This window comes from Cotesia glomerata, linkage group LG5 (assembly GCF_020080835.1).
Source record: "Cotesia glomerata isolate CgM1 linkage group LG5, MPM_Cglom_v2.3, whole genome shotgun sequence".
NCBI lineage: Eukaryota > Metazoa > Arthropoda > Insecta > Hymenoptera > Braconidae > Cotesia > Cotesia glomerata.
In genome coordinates this window covers 24,292,365-24,315,247 of record NC_058162.1, presented here as the reverse complement: position 1 = coordinate 24,315,247, position 22,883 = coordinate 24,292,365, and the positions used below count along the sequence as shown (strand labels likewise).

Here is a 22,883-nt window from a genome sequence, read left to right as displayed (position 1 = left end):
TTACGATTTATAATTTTAGCTGTTTAGATTTAGACAGTTAATACCGGTGTACAGAATTGGTGCATTTTCGTAGATCCTCCGCAGACGTTAGACTCAAAAAAGTTCTTTCTTTTTTTTTTTACTTTTCTTTCTTAATTAAGATCTCTGTCTTCTAAGTACTTGTACTCGAAAGTAAAGCCTTCTTTTTTTCTTTGTCCCCATTTTTCGTAATCAAAGTAGATGTATGTGCCCTGGAAAATAATTATTAATTTCTGTAAAGTTTGTTATAAAATATTTAACCATAAGGTGGTCCAAAAAAAATAAAAATAAAATATTTTTTTAAGAAAAATATACTTAAAATTTTAAAAATTAAATTTTTTTTTGTATTTTAATTTGTAAGTTAAAAATTATTTAAATTTCTAAAAAATTAAAATTCTATGTTTTTATTTTTAAAGTAAAATTGAAATTTTTTTTTATTTAAAAAGAAATTAAATAAAAATAGAAGGTAACTTTTTTAATAGTATTTAATTTTTGATGAACAAAATAAAAAAAAAAAAAAATAAAAAAAATTATTAAGTAATTTGATATTAGATGCCGGATAATTATTTTTAAATAAAAAATTTATTAGTTATAATTGTACTTGTGACTTTGATTTTATTTTTTTTTCTAATTTGGAAAATTTAGAACAAAAAAAAGTTTATTGATAATTCTATTCACAAATTAAAAAAAAATGTCTGTAATTTTTCGTCAAGAAAATAAAATGAATAAAAATGTAATATTTGACGATTTTTAAAATAAAAAAAAATTTTTAAACATTTTATTAAAGATTTTTAATTTTGCAAAATTGATTTTTTCTGAACCACTATATTTAAAGGCCTAATAATATAAATTAGATTAAAAATTACTTGTTCATACTCCTCGTTGATTATTTTTGGCTCTTCGTGCCTTTGGAACCACATCATATACTTAGTGTGAAACCTCCAGCTTTGTTTTTTGAGTGCTTTGGCTGCCAAATACTGGCCCTTAGAACCTTCCATGTAATAAAATATAAAGAAAAGCGTCTCTGTTGACAGTCGTTGGAAGAATTCGACAGTATCCGAGTGAGGCAGTTGCACCTATACCATAAATAAAATAAATATACCGTGAATAAAAATAATAATAATCTATATTAAGAGAATAAAAAAAATTTTGTTTCCAGTATGGTCATGTAATAAAATCGGTTATTTAGTGTAATTAAGTGTCATTGCAAAGTTCTTGACTTGAATTTGTGCATTTTCAAGGTTTCATTTCATTCTCACCGATAGTCAATCTATTATGACAAGTATCTAAACTGCATTCGAAAATGCTTTATCTCTAGATACATGATCAAGAAATAACCTTTTATCTTGTGAAATAGTGACATTTTTAAAGATATAAGCTCATCCCGATGTAACACTCACCAAGACCTTTCATTTGAGTACCCACATCAATTTTTCCTATATTTTATATATTTATATATTTCACAAATACCATATATATAAAATATATAAAAAATGGCATGTGGGTATTTAAATGAAAGGTCTCGATGAATGTAACATCGAAATGAGTTTATATTTTAAAAAATGTCAATAATTAAAAAATGACATTGTATCTTGTCAATTATTGACATTTTTAAAGATATAAGCTAATATTGATATTACACTCATCGAGACCTTTCATTTGAGTACCCACATCAATTTTTCCTATATTTTATATATTTATATATTTCACAAATACCATATATATAAAATATATAAAAAATGCCATGTGGGTACTTAAATGAAAAATCTCGATGAGTGTGACATGGAAATGAGTTTATATTTTAAAAAATGTCAATAATTAAGACATGACATTATATCTTGTGAACTATTGACATTTTTTAAGATATAAACTCATTTTGATGTTACACTCATCGAGACCTTTCATTTGAATACCCACATCAATTTTTCCTATATTTTATATATTTATATATTTCACAAATACCATATGTATAAAATATATCAAAAATGCCATGTTGGTACTTGAATGAAAAGTCTCGATGAGTGTAACATCAAAATGAGTTTATATCTTAAGAAATGTCAGTAATTAAGAAATGACATTGTATCTTGTGAAATATTGACATTTTTAGAGATGTAAACTCACTCCGATATAACACTCAGCGAGACCTTTCATTAGAGTAACCACATCAATTTTTCATATATTTATATATATTATATATATGTATATATGAAAAATATATCAAAAATGCATGTGGGTATTCAAATGAAAGCTCTTGATGAATGTAACATCGGGATGAGCTTATTGGCCAGGTGCACGATGGTGCTGCCCTCATTATTCATGCTTTTTCTATGTTAAATCAAACGGAGTAATTTAGTTCCAGTGATCGCCATTAGCGTTGAATCATGCTCTTCCCATATGATTTACACGTAAAAGTGGTAGTCAGCGCCAGCCCTCCCCACCATATACTTCGCACCCTGCCAATATCTTTAAAAATGTCAATATTAAAGAAAGTACAGTGCAATTTAACATAATTAAGAAATGACCTTGTATCTTGTGAATTATTGACATTTTTAAAGATATAAGTTCATTCCGACATTACAATCTTCGAGACCTTTAGTTTGAGTACCCACATCAATTTTTCATATATATATATATATATATATATATATATATATATATATATATGAATATATATATACATATATATTCATATATATGTATATACATGGATATATGAAAAATATATCAAAAATGCATGTGGGTACTCAAATGAAAGCTCTTGATGAGTGTAACCTCAGAATGAGCTTATATATTTAAAAACGTCAATATTTAAGAAAGTACAGTGCAATTTAACAAAAGTCATTATTTAATAAAGCAAAAATAATAATAATTAATACCTGCTGATAATACGGAGGTGTCTGGCATAAATTTCTAGGTAAATAAGATCTGAGCCTCTCGGAATCCGAAGGATGAGGCATATGATAAAAAGCAGCCTCCATCATAGCAAACTGGAGCTGATGTTCCTTCTGCAGCGGAACCGGGCCAAGAGGTGCAACACCCAGTAACGGCGGAATATGGGCTTCACTGGTGGCATTGTTTGTCTTAGAATTATCAAAGATATTTCTAGTGGGTTCACCAGGTGGTATCTCGAGTCCAGCTCTTACGATGACTTGCTGGGCCATCGACTTGAGAGTCGACATGCCGTCGGGGATTTTAGATATGAGACCGTTGGCAGTGGAGGGAATCGGAGAGCTGGCATTTACTGGCGAGGGCCTGCTGCTGACTGACGAGTGCGGTGAAGCCGGTGGTACCGGCGTCGTTATTTCCGTCTCGTTGCTGTTGTGGTTCTGGCTCGGCTGGTGCAGCAAGTGTCCTGAAGAAATATTCGACCCAGAGCTCGGGGCCGCAGGGTTTCCCGAGCTCAGCTGCAACTGCGTCACGCTTTGCACTTGAGCTGGTGGTACTTGTTGGGGCTGTGGTGTCAGCTGCGTTATGGACTGGTGTTGAGGCGCTGGTGCTGGTGATTGGAGCTGCGATGATGTTGATAACTGCTGCTGGGATTGCGAGAGTTGCTGTTGGGATAGTGATTGAGATACTGGTGAAGTTATGCTAGACATTGACGATGATAAAAGGCCATTCTCACTGTTTTGAGCTGAAATTTATTTTTAAAAAATTTATATAATTTTATTATAAATTTAAAATTTTTAATAATATTTAAAATTTATTATAATTTATATAATTTTTTAGAAAACTTTGGGGTGGATAAATTAAGTGTTATTAACAAATAATATTTTTAAATGTTTAAAACAGTTGAAAAATCTTTGAAATATTTAATATTTATTTAATAATTATTACTTTTTGAAAGAAAAAAAAAAAAAAAAAAAAATGTCAATTTCTAACATCCTAATATTTATATTTTATATTTTATAAAAAAATAAAAAAAAGAAAATTGTATAAAACTGTAAAGTTATGCAAATAAAACACAATAATATAATATATATAGAAAACTTGTGGGGCATTTCATGCGAAATGGGAAAATTAAAATTTAAAAATTTCTTGTATTCATTCTAATTTAGTCCTTATTATTAAAAGTTTATATATTACTAATTTGTGAAGAAAATTTTTTTTCAATAAGAAAATCGATTTTTCTCTCCTAATAACTTTTCAGCCGTACTAACTTGTATCCGGATCAAATGTTGTTTTAATAATTTCAACAACAAATTCATTTTATCTTTGTTATTAACTAACATATTTATTATCATAGTTTTAAGAACAAATTTTTTTATGTTTGTTATTAATTAACACCTTAGTTTATCAAGATCGTGTTGTCAGCATGCAAAATCCTTTATTTGTGTTTTTTAATTAGTTTTTTTTAATTATCCTAAATAATTTATAGTTAAATATACAAACAATAATGTTTCTAAGTTTGAAATAATATAAAAGTCTTTTTAATAAACAACTTGATGTAGACATTTTGTACTTGTCCCACCAGTCGCAAATGCCTGTCCCACCAGTCACAATAAAAACAAATTTTTTTAATTGTTTTTACGTAGGTAATCAGTCTAATTCTTCATAATATTGAATGTTTGTAGGATAAATTTAGTATTGAGAGGGAAGTATTTTTTTAAAGTTTAGTGGTCGGACTGAAATTGGACTTTAAGTAAACCTTTGGTAAGAGAGAAGGATTTTTGTTAGTCCCACCAGTCGCACTCAGTCAAATGATAATTACAAGAAACTTAAAAATTAATCGAGGTTTTTGACAAAGGGATATTGTTAATTAGTTATTCTTCTATATTATAAGATAAATTTCACTATAGTATAAGTTTCAGTCAAAAAAAAAAAAAAAATTATTAAAAAAAGATAAAATAGAAATTTTATCCAAAAACATAAGAGCCAAAATTTTTTCCAACTTTTGAAAGCAAAAAAGCTATCGAAATTTTCATTTTTTTCTTTCAAGTCATTTTTTATGATAAATGAGCCGTAAAAACAATCAAAATAAAAAAAAATTAAAAAATGTTAATTTTTCACTTAAATATGACCAAAAATAAGGTGGACCTCACTTGTAAATAACTACAAAAAAAAACTAATAATTTTTTTTCATTTAAAATAAAAATTTAAAAAAATTTGGAAAATCCAAAAATGCACGCCTCATAACGCTCATTCATTTTTTAAGAAAACAATTAATTGTGTAATTGATTAAAAAAAAACAAAAAAAATTATAATTAAGTAATTTCTTAGAGTATTTTTCATTTTTTTTTAAATATCGGCGCCCTTTTTTCTTGTCATATGCGCACGCAGTCTAAAAAAATCTAGCTTGATTAAGTGGCGCCATAGTTTTCACGTGACAAATAAGAAAAATTCGTTTGGCTTTGTACGGTTGTATCGTAGTGAATTTTAATAAAAATTCAATTAAAAAAAAAAATACGTCAACTAGGCCAGTGATATGAAATACGGACCCAGTTTATCGAATTCTTAAACTAATAAAAAAGGTCCGGTCTTGAAATATCAATTTGTTCGGGAGTAATCGTTGGTACATCCAAAATGGGGTGACATCTGGACGTCCACGTAAAATTTTTTTCAAAACGTTTCAAAACGTTTTTTCACGTTAATTTATTATGATAAGTATTTAGGCTGTATTCAAAAATTCTCTATCTCTAGAGACATAATTAAAAAATGACATTATATCTTGTTAACTATTGACATTTTTAAAGATATAAGCTCATCCCGACATTACACTCATCGAGACCTTTCATTTGAATACCCACATCAATTTTTCATATATTTATATATTTATATATATGTATATATGAAAAATATATCAAAAATGCATGTGGGTACTCAAATGAAAGCTCTTGATGAGTGTGACATCGGAATGAGCTTATATCTTTAAAAACATCAATAGTTAAGAAAGTACAGTGCAATTTAACAAATATCTTGTGAACTATTGACATTTTTAAAAATATAAGCTCATCCCAACATTACACTCATCAAGACCTTTCATTTGAGTACCCACATTAATTTTTCATATATTTATATATTTTATATATATGTATATATGAAAAATATATCAAAAATGCATGTGGGTACTCAAATGAAAGCTTTTGATGAGTGTAGCATCAGAATGGACTTATATTTACGAAAATGTAGATAATTAAGGAATTACTATTGTATTTTGTTAACTTATAATATTTTTAACGATACAAGCTCATCTCAACGTAACACTCATCAAGAACTTTTATTTGAGTACCCACATCAATTTTTCATACATTTTATATATTTACATATTTCACAAATACCATTTATATAAAATATATAAAAAAGCCATGTAGGTACTTGAATGAAAGCTCTCGATGAGTGTAACATCGAACTGAGTTTATATCTTAAAAATTGTCAATAATTAAGAAATGCTATTGTATCTTGTCAATTATCGACATTTTTAAAGATATAAGCTCACTCCAACATTACACTCATCGAGACCTTTAATTTGAGTACCCACCTCAATTTTTCATATATTTATATATATCAGATATATATGTAAATATTTCAAATATATCAAAAATGCATGTGGGTACTCAAATGAAAGCTCTTGATGAGTCCAACATCAAAATGAGCTTATATCTTTAAAAACATCAATAGTTAAAAAAGTACAGTGCAATTTACTAAAAGTCTCGGCAGTCACGTAGTGACTGCACGGTTGCTAGTAATAAAAAAATAAACTTACATGATATTTTGGAGGTAGAATGAACAGCTTGTGAATTAGTGTGCGAAGCAGCAACGGTGGCAAAGTTACCGGCATTACTGGTGGCAACATGATTACTATTTGAATTAGGCGAGCTATGGCTAGGTGTCATGGGAATGGTTTTACTCGGTGTACTGCTCGTTAACGTACTAGGTTTATTATTATTGTTGGCAGGACTACCCGTCGCTGGAATGCTCGTTTGTGACGAGTTCAATAGCGGCCTCACTGCTGTCGGCTTAACGGGCTACGTGAAACAAAAAAAAAAAAAAAGATATGAGGGATTAGTCACTGTTATTGTCAAGCCAAATCGTCTCATTGATGATAGCTGATAACAATCATCGTGATACGAGGATAAGAATAAATAAAATATAAAGTTTATTACAGTAACTGTCTCGACCTTGGGCTTTTTGTCATTATCTGTGGAACTATCGCTCGAGTGATTGTGCATCGTCGAGCTGAGAGGTGGAGACGGTATCGGAGACGAGCAAGAGTTCGTCGAGGTCGGAGTCCCGCCAGTCTCGTTGCTGTTGTTGCTGTCGGTGGTCGCCGACGAGGGGATACCCACTCCCGAAAGCTCCACCTCGTCCAGCCCGATTATGTCGTCGTAGATGTACTCGTTCTCTTCAAAGTCCGGTTCCTGAGAGGACTCTATGTAGTACTCCACGTCGTCTTTTATTCGCTTTATCGTATTTACTTCCACAGACATGTTGTCCAGCATGCGGAGCAATGTCTCCAGTTTACGTATATGGTACCGGTGTCTGTCCAGCTTGGACTTTAACTCGTCCATCCTGTCCTGCTTGTCTTTGTCCAGCCTCTTTTTCTTTCCTGCCAGCAGGGATTCGATCTCGGACTCGAAGGTGTCTAGTTGTAAATTTAACGTTTCTATTGAATTCGCTAGCCAGTTGCTCACTTCTTCACGTTCTTTTTGAGCTGGGTCTAGCTTCTGAGCTGCTCCTAGTCCTTCTTTTGAGTATGCTTTCGTTTTTGTTTCTCTTTCTACCACTTTAAATCGTTCCATTTGCTAAAATTTTTTTATTATTATTATTAAATATCATTCTTATAATTTTAGATATTTTATTTTTCATTATAAAAATTTATAATAAAATAAACCATTAAAATTTTAAATAATAAAAGGTTTTTTTTTATTATTAAATAGAAAATTTATTTATTTATATTTTTTTAACTAATTAAAAAATTTTTAATTAAAATTAAAAATTTTGCATTATAAAAACTTATAATAAAATAGACCAGCAAAACTTTAAATAATAAAAAAAAATGTTTTTTCATTATTAAATACAAAAATTAATTTTTTTTTAATTAATTTAAAAATCTTTTAATGACAATTAATAAAAAATATCAAGTTTTTGTAATAATAAAATTTTATACAGAAATTATCTGACATCTAGTAATTTTATAAATCAACTATTATAAAAAAAAATATTTTTTTTTAATTTCTGCACGTGGAATTTTTTTGCCAAATAATTTTTACTATAATTTATGACATTAAAATTAGCAGTGATCATTTTTAAAATTTATTTAACAAAAAAATTTCTTGAAAAATTATTATGAAAATTATTTTAGCAGATATTTGATAATTTTTTATAACTCTTGTTAACGAATAAATTACGGCAAAAAAAAAATAAAAAAAAAATTGACATGTAGAAATTTTAAAAAATTAAAAATGCAATTTTTTTAAAATAATTTTTTAGAGTTAATTTAATTGTTAAATAAAATTAAAAATTGGTCACGTAACAGCTAACTTTAATGTCATATAATTGTTTGTAAAAAATTGCATTTTTAATATTTTTAAATTTTTACATGCCAATTTTTTGTTCTACTTTTTTTGCCATTATTTATTTATTATAAGTAATTTTAAAATTATTAAATATCTACTAAATTAATTTTCACTATAATTTATGACATTAAAGTTAACACTGATCATTTTTATATTTAACAAAAATATTTTTCTCGAAAAATTATTTATAAAAAATTGCATTTTTAATTTTTTAAAATTTCTACATGTCAATTATTTTTTTTTGTCATCATTTGTTAAAAAAATTCTTAAAATCATTAAATATCTAAATTAATTATCACTATAATTTATGACATTAAAATTAGCAGTGATCGTTTTTAAATTTTATTTAACAAAAAAATTTTTCTCGAAAAATTATTTATAAAAAATTGAATTTTTTTTAATTTCTACATCAATTTTTTTTATACTTTTTTTGCTATAATTTATTTATTAAAAAAATTCTTAAAATGATTAAATACCTACTAAATCAATTTTCATTATAATTTATGACAAGAAAATTTTTCTCGAAAAATTATTTATAAAAAATAGCATTTTTAATTATTTAAAATTTCTACATGCCAATTTTTTTTTCTACTTATTTTGTGCCATAATTTACTTGTTAAAAACATTTTTAAAATTATTAAATATCTACTAAATTAATTTTCACTATAATTTATGACATTAAAATTAGATCATTTTTTAATTTTATTAAAAAAAAATATTTTTCTCGAAAAATCATTTATAAAAAATCGCATTTTTAATTTTTTAAAATTTCTACAGGTCAATTTTTTTTCTACTTTTTTTTGCTATAATTTACTTGTTAAAAACATTTTTAAAATTATTAAATATCTACTAAATTAATTTTCACTATAATTTATGACATTAAAGTTAACAGTGATTATATTTTAATTAAACAGAAAAATTTTTCTCAAAAAATCATTTATAAAAAATAGTATTTTTAATTTTTTTAAATTTCTACATTTCAATTCCTTTTTCATCTCTTTCCCATCATTTATTTATTAAAAACATTATTAAAGTTATTAAATTTCTACAAAATTAATTTTCATTATAAGTTATGACATTAAAATTAGATCATTTTTTAATTTTATAAAAAAAAAAATATTTTTCTCGAAAAATTATTTATAAAAAAATTGCATTTTCAATTTACAAAAATTTCTACATGTCAATTTTTTTTCTCCTTTTTTTTTTTGCCATAATTTACTTGTAAAAAAAATTCTTAAATATCTTCTAAATTAATTCAAAATAAAATAAAAAAAAAATAGTTAGATTGTCAAATTTACTAAAATAATTATGTTTTAAAAATAATCTCTAAAAATAACTAAATAACAATGAAATTAATGATCAAGACAAAATAGTATCTTATCCCCGATAAAAAAAAAAATAATTACCGTTTCAATTAATTTTCTGTTTTCATACAAAGTACTTTTATCCTTTATCTCTCCAGAAGCGATCCAGCTTTTAATCTGATCGCGTAACCTCTGGAGTTTCTTGATTTCCTTTTTGAGATCAGCCTCATATTTTTCCTTCTGATTGCTGTTGGTGGCATTGTGTACCTTCTGCCAGATGTCCTCGAACGTTTCCACACCCTCGGAAACTTTCTTAAGGCACCTGTCTATTTCACCTGGAAACAAAGAACGGACCAATTAGCACAACCTCCGAAATTACCCAAGCCCCAAAAAATCCACAATAAACACAGATGATCAATAAAAACAACATCTCCATGACATATCATCAATAACCACTGGAGTTTAAGTGATGAACAACCCCTGGTGCCCAAAATTAACCACGAGCGATCAGTTCAATGACAATGTTAGGTAGCTCGCGTCCAAATAACCAACACAAATAAGTATCTAATTTTTCAGGTTAATTTCCAGTAGTTCGGATTCGCTTGCAGACCTTGATCATCTTCTGGGTCAGCACAGAGGGCCTTTCGGGGACTCTCTCACATGACGGCGTACAAAAGGACCTTCAGCATGTAAACAGATAGCTAATGGTTAAAATGTAAAATAATATTCTCACCTTGCAACTTTCTCGTCGCAGCCATGGCTATGAAAACATATGGTTTAATAATTCATGCATAGTCCAAATATAAACTTTAAATGTGCTAATAAAACGATCTAGGGATTGTTATTTATTAAATAAACAAATTTATCTTAAATAATAACTTGTTAATTTACAAATCCCGTATCAACTCAATGATTGTTAGCGAGAGACTCTTTCTTGATGGCCACAAGATGGCTTCCGTTTTCAAATGACAACAACCAATCACACAACTTTATTTATTCTCATGAAAATTATTCTTTACGTTTTAGTTGTAAATTAGTTGTTGCTGGTTGCTGCTAAGCAATCTTAATCCTGAAAACTTCACAACTGTTATAGTTGTTTTTTGGTAAAAATAATCTTTATGTTATCTCGAGGACTATTACAGACTGTTAGCACACCAACTAATTTTTTTTTTTCACAGATATTTTTTTACGCACTTTACTTGTTTCTCCCACTACCTGGACACTCATGGATTTTGTTAATTATTTTTTTAGTGAGCATCTAACTTCAAACTGGACTATGTTATTTTTTTATTAACTTCATTTTTTATTTATTGTTGATGTAACCTCACTAGGTAATTTTTAGTTTGTTATATTTATTATTTATAGATTTTTATTTATTTTATTTATTTTATTTATTTATCTTTTTTATTTATTTATACAGAATATGACAGCATCAACAAATGGTATATATATATATATGTTTTATTTATAATTATTTAATAAGTACTTGCGCATTACACGTTTGATGTTTGTTATCTATCTGCCGCTTTATGTGTCAAAAAAAAACCTTGAGAAATTACCCGCTGAATATTAATGTTTTACTGGAGTCAACAGATATTAGATAATATTTTGAGTTTATTTTTTTATACTTACTTATGAATTTTTTTTAATTTTATTTTTTAAGTTAAATTTTTTATATTATTTTATTATTTTAAGTATTTTTTATATTATTAGGAGAATAAGGCAAATTTTATGTCCAGGATAGTCGGATAAAATCAGTTTTTTTAGTGAAATTTAGAGTAATTGCAAAGGTCTAAACTTAAATTTGTGCCTTTTCAAGGATTAAACCTTGAATAATAATGATGAATTAAATTAAATTTAATAATAATTTAATGATGAGTTCATATCATTTTTACTAATGGTCAATTTATTAAAATGTATTTAGGCTGCATTCGAAAATTCTCTATTTCAAGAAACATAAGAAATGACCTGGTATCTTGAGAACGATTGACATTTTTAAAGATATAAGCTCATCCTGATGTTACACTAATCGAGAGCTTTCATTTGAGTACCCACATCAATTTTTTATATATTTTATATATTTATATATTTCACAAATACCATATATATAAAAAATATAAAAAATGCCATGTGGGTACTCAAATGATAAGTCTCGATAAGTATAACATCAGAATGGACTTAAATGAAAGGTCTCGATGAGTGTAACATCGAAATGACTTTATATCTTAAAAAATGTCAATAATTAAAAAATTGCATTGTATCTTGGCAACTAATGACATTTTTAAAGATATAAGCTCATCCCGATGTTACACTTATCGAGACCTTTCATTTGAGTACCCACATCAATTTTTCATATATTTTATATATTTATATATTTCACAAATACCATATATATAAAAATATATAAAAAATGCCGTGTGGGTACTTAAATTAAAGGTCTCGATGAGTGTAACATCGAAATGAGTTTATATCTTAAAAAATGTCAATAATTAAGAAATGACATTGTATCTTGTCAACTATTGACATTTTTAAAGATATCAGCTCATCTCGATGTTACACTCATCGAGACCTTTAATTTGAGTACCCACATCAATTTTTCATATATTTTATATATTTATATATTTTACAAATATCATATATATAAAATATATAAAAAATGCCATGTGAGTACTTAAATAAAAGGTCTTGAGGAGTGTTACATTTTAATGAGTTTATATCTTAAAAAATGTCAATAATTAATAAATGACATTGTATTTTGTCAACTAATGACATTTTTAAAGATATAAGCTCACCCCGACATTGCACTCATCGAGACCTTTCATTTGAGTACCCACATCAATTTTCCATATATTTATATATATCATATATATGTATATATGAAAAATATATAAAAATGCATGTGGGTACTCGAAATAAAGCTCTTAATGAGTATTACATTAGGATGAGCTTATATCTTTAAAAATGTCAATAGTTAAGAAAATACAGTGCAATTTAATATAATTAAGAAACGAACTTATGTCTTGAGAACTATTAACAGTTTTAAAGATATAAGCTTATCCCGACATTACACTCATCGAGACCTTTTATTTGAGTACCCACATCAATTTGTCATATATATATATATATATATATATATATATATATATATATATATATATATATATATATATATATATATATATATATTATATAAATGTATTTATGAAAAATATATATAAATGCATGTAGGTACTCAAATGCAAGCTCTTGATTAGTATAACATCATGATGAGATTATATCTTTAAAAATGTCAATAGTTAAGAAAGTCAAGTACAATTTAACAAAAGTCATTATTTAATAAAGCAAAATTTTATTTATTTACAATTCACAAGTCACACAGTCACGTAGTGACTACAAATTTTTTCAACTCTCAATGAAAAAATAAAATGATTCTGAAATCAGCTGACAGCTGTCAATTTCTTTAATTTTTATAACAAATTAATTACAATAAAAAAAAAAATGTGTTTAAAAATTTCCACTAATACTTAAATTAATGTTTTTTAATTTTTACATATGGAGTTTTTTAATTAAATTTTTATATAGTAATTTAATTGCTATAAAGTTCTAAAAAAAATCTCTAATGTCTGTCAACTCCAGTGTCATAAAATAAGAAATTTTTACTCCAATTTCTACAAAAAAAATTTTTTTAAAAATATTTATTTAAAATTTCAGATGGCGCTGTATTAAAATTCTGTTCTCCAATATCAAGACACTATTGCAAGTAGCAAGTAAACAGTTACTTGTCGCAATTCTCAGTCTCTAGTCCAATCTGTCAAAAATATTTACTTGCTCCAAAAACTAAGTGTCAAAAATGGGTTCGCTGACAAGCAGACAAAACGCCGGAGTGGAAGAAGTTGACATAGTATCAAACCACGCGTATAAATATCCCCCGAGATCAGGTAATTATATTTAATTATTTCAATTGTCGGATTTAGTGGTTACTAAAGGGAATTTATTAACCAGGCAACTACTTCGGAAGTCACTTCATCATGGGAGGAGAGAGGTTTGACACGCCGCAGCCGGAGGCTTATTTGTTTGGAGAAAATGCGGACTTGAACTTCCTGGGAAGTAGGCCGACACCTTTTCCGTACCCTCCTCCGCAGGCAAATGACCCAACCAAGACACTAAAGAGTCTGGCTAACATCAGAAAGGAATCTCTGAGGCTGACCAAGAGCATTGATCCCGTGCCGACGTCCTCAGAGTCTAATGACACCATCAATGCGATTAAACACTTTGGAGAAGGGGATGTTGATAAAAAGACCACTAGGTTTAATATTGAGTTTACTTTTGATTGCGATGTCAGATGTGCAATTACTATTTATTACTTTTGTACTGAGGAAGTCACTGCCAAAGGAGTCTCGTAAGATTTTTTTTAATTAAAATTAATTTAACAGATATTTAATAATTTTTGTAACAAGTAAATTATGGCAAAAAAAAATTAGAAAAAAAAAATGGCAGAGAAATATTAAAAAATTAAAAATGCAATTTTTAAAAAACAATTTTTTTTTAACAAATTTGTTTGTTAAAAAGATTGAAAAATTGTCAAATGACTTCTAACTTTAATATCATAAATTTTAATGTCGAGTTTTGATTATTTTATGACAATTGATGATAATTATCATTATCATTCAGTCACCTAATAATTATAATTATAATGACTAGGTGATACTAAAGTTAGCTGACAACTGTCAATTTTTTTTAACTTTATATCTAAGGCTTCTGAAAATTTCCACTAATAATTTTTTTTAATTTTACGTGTGGAATTTTTTTATTAAATTTTTATAACTGGAATTAGCAGACACTTGACAATTTTTTAAACAATAAACTAGGTCAAGAAAATTATTTTTAAAAAACTGCACTTAGAATTTTTTAGATCACCTAAAGATGGAATTTTTTAAATAAATTCTTGCCATAATTTGTTAGTTAAAAAATTTGTAAAAATTATCAGATGTCTCTCAATTTCACTATCATAAATTTTTTTCATAACTTCAGTTATAAAATTCTAAAAAAATTTCTAACGTCTGTCAACTTCAGTGTCATATAACTAGCAACCTGCAGTCACTATTTGACTTCCGAGATTTACGGATTATGAATTACAAAATTTTGGCTTAATGATTTTTTGATATTTATGACACTATACATAACTTGGGTACTATTTAAATAAATTTTAAAAATAATAGTGCTATCACAGGATCAATTACAAATAATTTAATGGACAAATGTGACGGAACAAATTTATAGAACCAACAAACTATTAAAAACTCCTCCAAAAACTTGACATAAAAAATTGACTACTAAAAAATATATAAAACCAAAAGACACTAATTCTTATCAAGACCTTTCTGATGATACCAAATTAAACTATAAAAATTCCTTTAAAAATAATAATACTCTCGTCACAAAATTTTCCTTACTCTCTCAATTATTTAAATCATAAATGACTATCGCTGAAAAAATATCAAACCCAATTTACGATAAAGATATACCCGTTAAAAATTTTTCTTAGTCTCTTAATTATATAAATTAATTTTTGACATACAACCACATTGACTTGTACAAAACAAAATAAATAAATAAACACATTTTGTTTATCGCGAAATTCTAATCTATTTATAACTACTTCGAAAACTTATCATAATAAATTAACAATTTTAGAAAAGGAAATGAAACATTTAAAAGGCACAAATTCAGATCTTGACCTTTCCAATGCTGCTAAATTTATTTAAAAAAACTCATTTTATCATATAAATATACTAGAGACAAAATTATTCTGATTCTTTCAATTATATCGATATGAAAGGATCAATTACAAATAATTTAAGGGACAAATGTGACGGAACAAATTTATAGAACCAACAAACTATTAAAAACTCCTCCAAAAACTTGACATAAAAAATTGACTACTAAAAAATATATAAAACCAAAAGGCACTAATTCTTATCAAGACCTTTCTGATGATACCAAATTAAACTTTAAAAATTCCTTTAAAAATTATAATATGCTCGTCACAAAATTTTCCTTACTCTCTCAATTATTTAAATCATAAATGACTATCGCTGAAAAAATATCAAACCCAATTTACGATAAAGATATACCCGTTAAAAATTTTTCTTAGTCTCTTATTATATAAATTAATTTTTGACATACAACCACATTGACTTGTACAAAACAAAATAAATAAATAAACAAATTTTGTTTATCGCGAAATTCTAATCTATTTATAACAACTTCGAAAACTTATCATAATAAATTAACAATTTTAGAAAAGGAAATGAAACATTTAAAAGGCACAAATTCAGATCTTGACCTTTTCAATGATCCAGAATTTATTTTAAAAAATTCATTTTATCATATAAATATCAAAAATTTTTCTTATTTTTTTAGTATATAAATAATTTTTAGAATTTTTACGACAAATGATAGAAAAATTTATGTAAAAAATTCTATTTTAGAAGCTCTAAAAAATTCTAAATGCAATTTTTTAAAAATAATTTTCTAGACTTAGTTTATTTTAATTATATAAATTATAAAAATATTTTTTTCCCCCCTAGATTCTCAGTTACAATTTAAAAAACTCAATTTATCTTATAAACTTCAACACAAATTTTTTTTTATTCTCTTAATTATATTATATTACAACGTTCATTAAATTCTGCAATACGGTTTATTTACAATCTAAAGCGTGATGAACATATCACGCCTTATAGAAGAGAACTTGGTTGGTTATCAGTAAAAAGTCGGCGTATTTATTACCTTGCTTGTTATTTTTATAAATTACTAGATACGGGCAAACCTGACTATCTGCGGGAATTATTTCTTGAGGATCTTGATACTAGACGTTCAGAAAGACTTGCAGTGAAGAGAAATAATGTAAATTTTAAAATGCCAAACTTTTCGACCACATATTATGAATTCTCTTTTGTTGTCACTTGCATTCGTCTCTGGGAAGAATTACCAGTGGACATAATAAGAGCGTCTAGTATAGAAGTCTTCAAGAATAAGATGTTTGATTATTTATTTAATTCAGATAATTAAGTAGTTTAGTTAAATTCAAATCAAAATATTAAGTGGTTAAATCTTCAGATTTTTATGTTTTAAACCATAAATATAAAAATTAAATCTTCAGATTATGTTTATATTATATTTTTAATTAAAAATTGTTATAAAATGTAAATGTAAAAATTGTTATATACGATGTAAATATGTTTTGCCAATTGGCCAGTTTGGCTTTGGCATAAATAAAGTTATCTATCTATCTATATAGATGATAAAGGTTGGCAATAGCCTAATTGGCTCGGTACCTACATTTCGAAAGAGTGGGACCAGGGTTCGATTCCGGCGCGCACCAATATTTTTCAATGATTATAAACTAAGAATATGTGCGTTTCATTGCCAGCCTCTGTACCGGTCGGGTTTTCTGTGGTTTTCCCGTATAGTTATGGAGGTAAAATGTCATTATAGAAGTACCTCCATACTATTTAAGACTGTAATGCAAATGCAAGTACTGATTATAACGCGTAAGTCGGCCACAGTCGCAGGACATGTGTGTCGGGCATGAAAGAAAAAATCCCGACATGCAAGGGGGGTGGGGACGAAAAAGTGCTTGAGAGTTATAATGACGGGGTTGAGAGATTATATTGCGGAGAAAAAAGTGGAGAGACAATAATTCCCCACCCTTCTTTGTAAAACACTCTACAGTGATACAAGTAAAACCATCCTCAATTATATAGATGATAATTTTTAGAATTTTTTTAACAAATGACAAGAAAAATTTATTTAAAAAATTCAATCTTTAGAAGCTTTAAAAAATTCTAAATGGAATTTTTTAAAATAATTTTCTAGACCTAGTTTATTTTTCAAGAAAAATTAAAAAAAAATTGTCTGTTAACTTTAATGTTAAAATAAAACAATAATTTATTAAAATAATTAAAAAACTTTTTAGATATGTACCGAGAGATCCATCAATGAACTCCGAGACATATCACTACAAAAAAGGAGCAAACCAACAGTTCATCCAAACGTCCCACGTCTTCGACCCGAGTCTTTACAACGAAGAAGACTTGCTCTACAACACAGACCGCGAGATAGTCCCAATAGCTATCCACTGCGTAGCTGAGGAAGGCTCAGAAGAACCCAAGCAGTCACACACGACGATAGCGGTCGTGGAGAAGCAGTCTGACGGGTCTTACATCTTAAAAGCTCTCAAGCAGAAGCTCTACGTCGACGGTTTGTGTTATTTACTCCAGGAAATTTACGGAATAGAAAACAAAAATACTGAAAACACAAAGCAGCAAGGGAGCGACGAAGATGCTGAAGATAATGGCTCAGAGTGTGTTATTTGCATGTGTGATGTTCGGGATACTTTGATCCTGCCTTGTAGACATCTGTGTCTTTGTTACGGATGCGCTGACTCTCTGAGGTACCAAGCTAACAATTGTCCGATCTGCAGAGCTCCTTTCCGTGCTCTTCTTCAAATCAAGGCGCTTCAAAAGGCCACTGGTGCTATTATTTCTAATCCTCCGATGCCTGAAGTAAGTTTAGACATAATGCATCATTCGATAGATAATTTAATGGAGATTAATTCTATGACTGGTAAAAATTAATTTAAGATTATAGAACCAGAAAAAAATATCAACATAATTAAAAGAAAATTCCTAATACAAGATAACTTGCGTAAAAATTCACGAATTCAATCAGTTTTTTTTTTAATAACTTAGCATCCAATTTGCGCAGATTATCATTGAAGATGGTTATCTTATTTAATTTTGTTTAATTGTTATTAATGAAAAAAATACACGCAGTGTGCATTATCAGTTAAAAACACAGTGCGATGTTTAAAATGAAAAAAATAATAAAAATAAAAAAATGAAATTGTATTTTAATAATAATAAAAAAAAAAAAAAAAAAAATACAAAACCAACACAAAATAGTATATTGCAAAATTAATATTTAAATAAAATTAAAAAAAATTTCCATTTTTTATCGCATCATAACATAAACAATCATGTTATTGTTATTATTAACGTCGCAATAATAACAACAACATGATTGTTTAATTTGTCATTTATTAATTCCAACCACCTGCGATTTTTTAGTAATATTAAAAAAATATTATTTTAGAATATTATTTTTTTTTTTTATTTCATGTTTTAGGGAAGCTGTGAGAATATTCCCTCGGGGTACGAAGCTGTTTCTTTGATAGAAGCCTTGAATGGCCCGTATACGCCGAGAGTCGTTGTTCCAGCTCCAGAATCTCCTGATACTCCTGATACTGATACTGCTAGCGCTATCCAGGCAGCTGAAATTTTAAATAGGTGAGTTATTTATTGGTGGTAATTTTTTTGGGGAAATTTTTAATGGCAAAATTATTTTTGTTAATTTATTTTTTAATTAGGAGTAATTGAATTTATTGAATTTATAGGATAGAATCTTTATTTCAATTAGCATATATTACAATGGTTTTAAAATAATTAAAATACGCAATAACAGTACAAGACTAGAAGAAGAATAATAATAACTAAATGAGTTATTTAAATCGAGTAAAAAGCGCAAACTTTTTTAAAGCAATTTTTCAGGTATGCAAAGGTTTTCTTGACGTCGGGTAAAAAATTATTTTACATTATTGGAATGGATTATAATTTTTAATAAAAATAATTTTGCTTCTGGATATTTTATCTAGACTTTGAAAATAATAATAATAAGATTTTTTTTTATAGAAAACTTAATTTTATACAAAACAAGTATCTTATCTTTTTTTATTTTTAATTCTTGTCTGCTCAATTATGTATTTACAATTATTAATTAATGTAAATTTTTTTTCTCAGAACAAGTTTTAAATTTTCAATTGTTTAAATAATAATAATAATAATAATAATAATGATAATAATAATAATAATTAAATTTTTTTTATTTATTGTTCAAATCAAGATCCCATCTAAAAAATCAAAAATATGAAAACATTGATACAGACTTTTTTTATACAAAATTTAATTTTTTACAAAAAAATTTTCTATAATTTTTTATATCGAATTCTTGTCTGCTTAATAATAAAATAGCAACCATGCAGTCACTATGTGACTGCCGTGACTTGTGAACTATAAATAAATAAAATTTTGCTTTATTAAATAATGACTTTTGTTAAATTGCACTGTACTTTCTTGAATATTGACGTTTTTAAAGATATAAGCTCATCCCGATGTTATACTCATCAAGAGCTTTCATTTGAGTACCCACATGCATTTTTGATATATTTTTCATATATACATATATATAATATATGTATATAAATATATAAATATATGAAAAATTGATGTGGGTATTCAAATGAAAGGTCTCGATGAGTGTAATGTCAGGATGAGCTAACATCATTAAAAATCTCAATAGTTCAAAAGATATAAGGTCATTTCTTAATTATTGACATTTTTTAAGATATAAACTCATTTCGATGTTACACTCATCGAGACCTTTCATTTAAGTACCTACATGGTACTTTTTATATATTTTATATATATGGTATTTGTGAAATATATAAATATATAAAATATATGAAAAATTGATGTGGGTACTTAAATGAAAGGTCTTGATGAGTGTAACATCGGGATGAGCTTATATCTTTAAAAATGTCAATAGTTCTCAAGATACAAAGTCATTTCTTAATTATGTATCTAGAGATAGAGAATTTTCGAATGCAGCCTAAAACTTATCATCATAAATTGGCTATCTGTGAGAATGATATGAAACCTTAAAAAGGCACAAATTCAAATCAAGACCTTTGCAATGACAATTGAATAATAATAATATAGATATTTATTTAAAAATTTTTTTTACAATAATAATGATAAATATTTTGGAAAAAATTGTATAAAATTAAGTTAGTAAACAATAATAATTAATTATATTTATTAAAAAAATTTTTAACAATAATAATAAATATTTTAGAGTTATATTTAATAAATAAAAAAGTAGTTGTTGATTAGAAATTAATACAATCGGTAGTAAAACTACCCCATTGCAGATCTGCAGAACGAACACCAGTGTCGAAACACACGGGTCTAAAAGACGGCGAAACGGGAGCTGCGATAGCGAGGTCCAACAATGCGACACCCTGCCCTACTCCGGAGTTCCGCATGTCTGTCCTGTTGGCCAGAGACGAGACTGTCGTCAACCAGAAGGAGTTGCATGGACGCTCCCCGGGTATGCGGGCCAAAACCAGTCATCCGCGTGAGAAAAATTCCATCAGAACTCGGGATACTTTGAGACTTGTCAATGAGAAGCAGCCTCACTACGACGTAATAATTAATTACAAATTATTTTTAATAATTATTTTAATTAATTTAATTATTTAATAATTATTTTAAATTATTATTTAATCCTAATGATACAATTCATAAAAAATTTATTTTTTCTCTAGGTACAGGGCCAAGACGAGGACAGTGAAGCAGAAAAATTATCACCTCTTCTAGATTCAGCAGCTAGCACCGACCCCAGAGAATCTCACCACCGCATCTGCGACCTGGACATTGACGATGAAATGACCAGCAATGTCAATGAGAACGGCAGCGAAATAAATTGTAGTTCCCATTGACAAAGAATTAATGTTTATACAAATTTAATGTCCGAGTCTCCGGTCATTCGTAAGGTCTACAAACAATATTGAATCTCCTGCATAGTATTGCGAGTCGCGACTAACAAATGTGATTTATTGATTAATTATTTGTATGTATCATTGTCAGGTATAAGTTTATATGTATCATTATCAGGCTTTGTATATTTAATACTTTTGAATCTAATACCCACTAATTATTATTATTATTAATTAAAAAAATAGATTTTATAATTAATTTTAATCGCCAGAGCGTTTTTTACGCATTTTAGTAAATATTGACAAATAATTCGAATTATTAAAAAATATTTAATAACGCATTTTGTTAACTAATTATATTTTTAATAATATAGGCTCATTTTGATGTTACAATCATCGAGAGCTTTCATTTGAGTACCCACATGCATTTTTGATATATTTTTCATACATACATATATATAATATATATAAATATATGAAAAATTGATGTGGGTACCCAAATGAAAGGTCTCGATGAGTGTAATGTCGAGGTGAGCTTATATCTCTCAAAATGTCAATAGTTGACGAAATACAAGGTCATTTTTTAAGATATAAACTCATTTCGATGTTACACTCATCGAGACCTTTCATTTGAGTACCCACATCAATTTTTCATATATTTTATATATATGGTATTTGTGAAATATATAAATATATGAAAAATTGATGTGGGTACTCAAATGAAAGATCTCGATGAGTATAACATCAGAATGGATTTATATTTATGAAAATGTTAATAATTAAGGAATGGCTATTGCATTTTATTAACTAATGATATTTTTAACGATCTAAGCTCATTTCGATGACACACTCATCAAAAGCTTTCATTTGAGTACCCACATACATTTTGATATATTTTCCATCTATACATATATGTAATATATATATATACATATATCAAAAATTGATGTGGGTACTCAAATGAAAGGGCTTGACGAGTGTAACATTGAAATGAGCTTATATATTTAAAAATGTCAATAGTTCACAAGATACAATGTTATTTCTTAATTATTGACATTTTTTAAGATATAAACTCATTTCGATGTTACACTCATCGAGACCTTTTATTTAAGTACCCACATGACATTTTTATATATATTTATATATATGGTATTTGTGAAATATATAGATATATAAAATATATGAAAAATTGATGTGGGTACTCAAATGAAATGTCTCGATGAGTATAACATCAGAACGGACTTATATTTGCGAAAAAGTTAATAATTAAGGAATGACTATTGCATTTTGTTATCTAATGGCATTTTTAAAGATATAAGCTCATTTCGATGTTACACTCATCGAGACCTTTCATTTAAGTACCCACATCAATTTTTCATATATTTTGTATATTTACATATTTCACAAATATCATATATATAAAAAATA

At 27.2% G+C, this 22,883-nt stretch overlaps 2 protein-coding genes across 6 annotated transcripts; one reads left to right on the top strand and one right to left on the bottom strand.

Annotated features, from left to right (window-relative positions):
* Positions 1-121: 121 nt before the first annotated feature.
* LOC123265289 (CCR4-NOT transcription complex subunit 3) lies at positions 122-10,749 on the bottom strand. The gene is made up of 7 exons (XM_044728976.1): positions 10,569-10,749; positions 9,938-10,170; positions 7,119-7,757; positions 6,719-6,980; positions 2,895-3,649; positions 885-1,094; positions 122-230 (listed from the first exon to the last, which is right to left on the bottom strand). The coding sequence occupies exons 1-7, from the start codon at positions 10,591-10,593 to the stop codon at positions 132-134; spliced, it is 2,223 nt and encodes a 740-aa protein (XP_044584911.1). The 5' UTR covers positions 10,594-10,749; the 3' UTR covers positions 122-131.
* A 111-nt stretch (positions 10,750-10,860) lies between these two features.
* Positions 10,861-21,685, top strand: LOC123265290 (E3 ubiquitin ligase Rnf157). 5 transcript variants are annotated; one of them, XM_044728977.1, is made up of 9 exons: positions 10,861-10,938; positions 11,014-11,166; positions 11,256-11,277; positions 13,547-13,773; positions 13,838-14,234; positions 17,817-18,405; positions 19,028-19,188; positions 20,889-21,162; positions 21,285-21,685. In XM_044728977.1, exons 4-9 carry the CDS (start codon positions 13,686-13,688, stop codon positions 21,456-21,458), a joined length of 1,683 nt encoding a protein of 560 aa, XP_044584912.1. In that variant the 5' UTR covers positions 10,861-10,938; positions 11,014-11,166; positions 11,256-11,277; positions 13,547-13,685; the 3' UTR covers positions 21,459-21,685. The 5 variants fall into 5 exon arrangements, 4 of the variants coding, with proteins under 4 accessions (XP_044584912.1, XP_044584915.1, XP_044584913.1 ...); XR_006509550.1 differs by having other exon boundaries at positions 20,870-21,162; positions 21,285-21,422; XM_044728978.1 differs by lacking the exon at positions 10,861-10,938 and having other exon boundaries at positions 10,955-11,166.
* Positions 21,686-22,883: the final 1,198 nt, after the last annotated feature.

What these genes read in the sequence shown, in the direction of transcription:
- LOC123265289 (XM_044728976.1), bottom strand. Translation starts at nt 10,593, where the DNA reads ATGGCTGCGACGAGAAAGTTGCAAG. An exon ending in TGCGACGAGAAAGTTGCAAG is followed by an intron (nt 10,171 to 10,568) that starts GTGAGAATATTA and finishes CTTTGTTTCCAG; the next exon opens with GTGAAATAGACAGGTGCCTT. An exon ending in TCAACGAGGAGTATGAACAA is followed by an intron (nt 231 to 884) that starts GTAATTTTTAAT and finishes ATTATTTTCCAG; the next exon opens with GGCACATACATCTACTTTGA.
- LOC123265290 (XM_044728977.1), top strand. Translation starts at nt 13,686, where the DNA reads ATGGGTTCGCTGACAAGCAGACAAAACGCCGGAGTGGAAGAAGTTGAC. An exon ending in GCAGCTGAAATTTTAAATAG is followed by an intron (nt 19,189 to 20,888) that starts GTGAGTTATTTA and finishes ACCCCATTGCAG; the next exon opens with ATCTGCAGAACGAACACCAG. An exon ending in AGAAGCAGCCTCACTACGAC is followed by an intron (nt 21,163 to 21,284) that starts GTAATAATTAAT and finishes TTTTTTCTCTAG; the next exon opens with GTACAGGGCCAAGACGAGGA.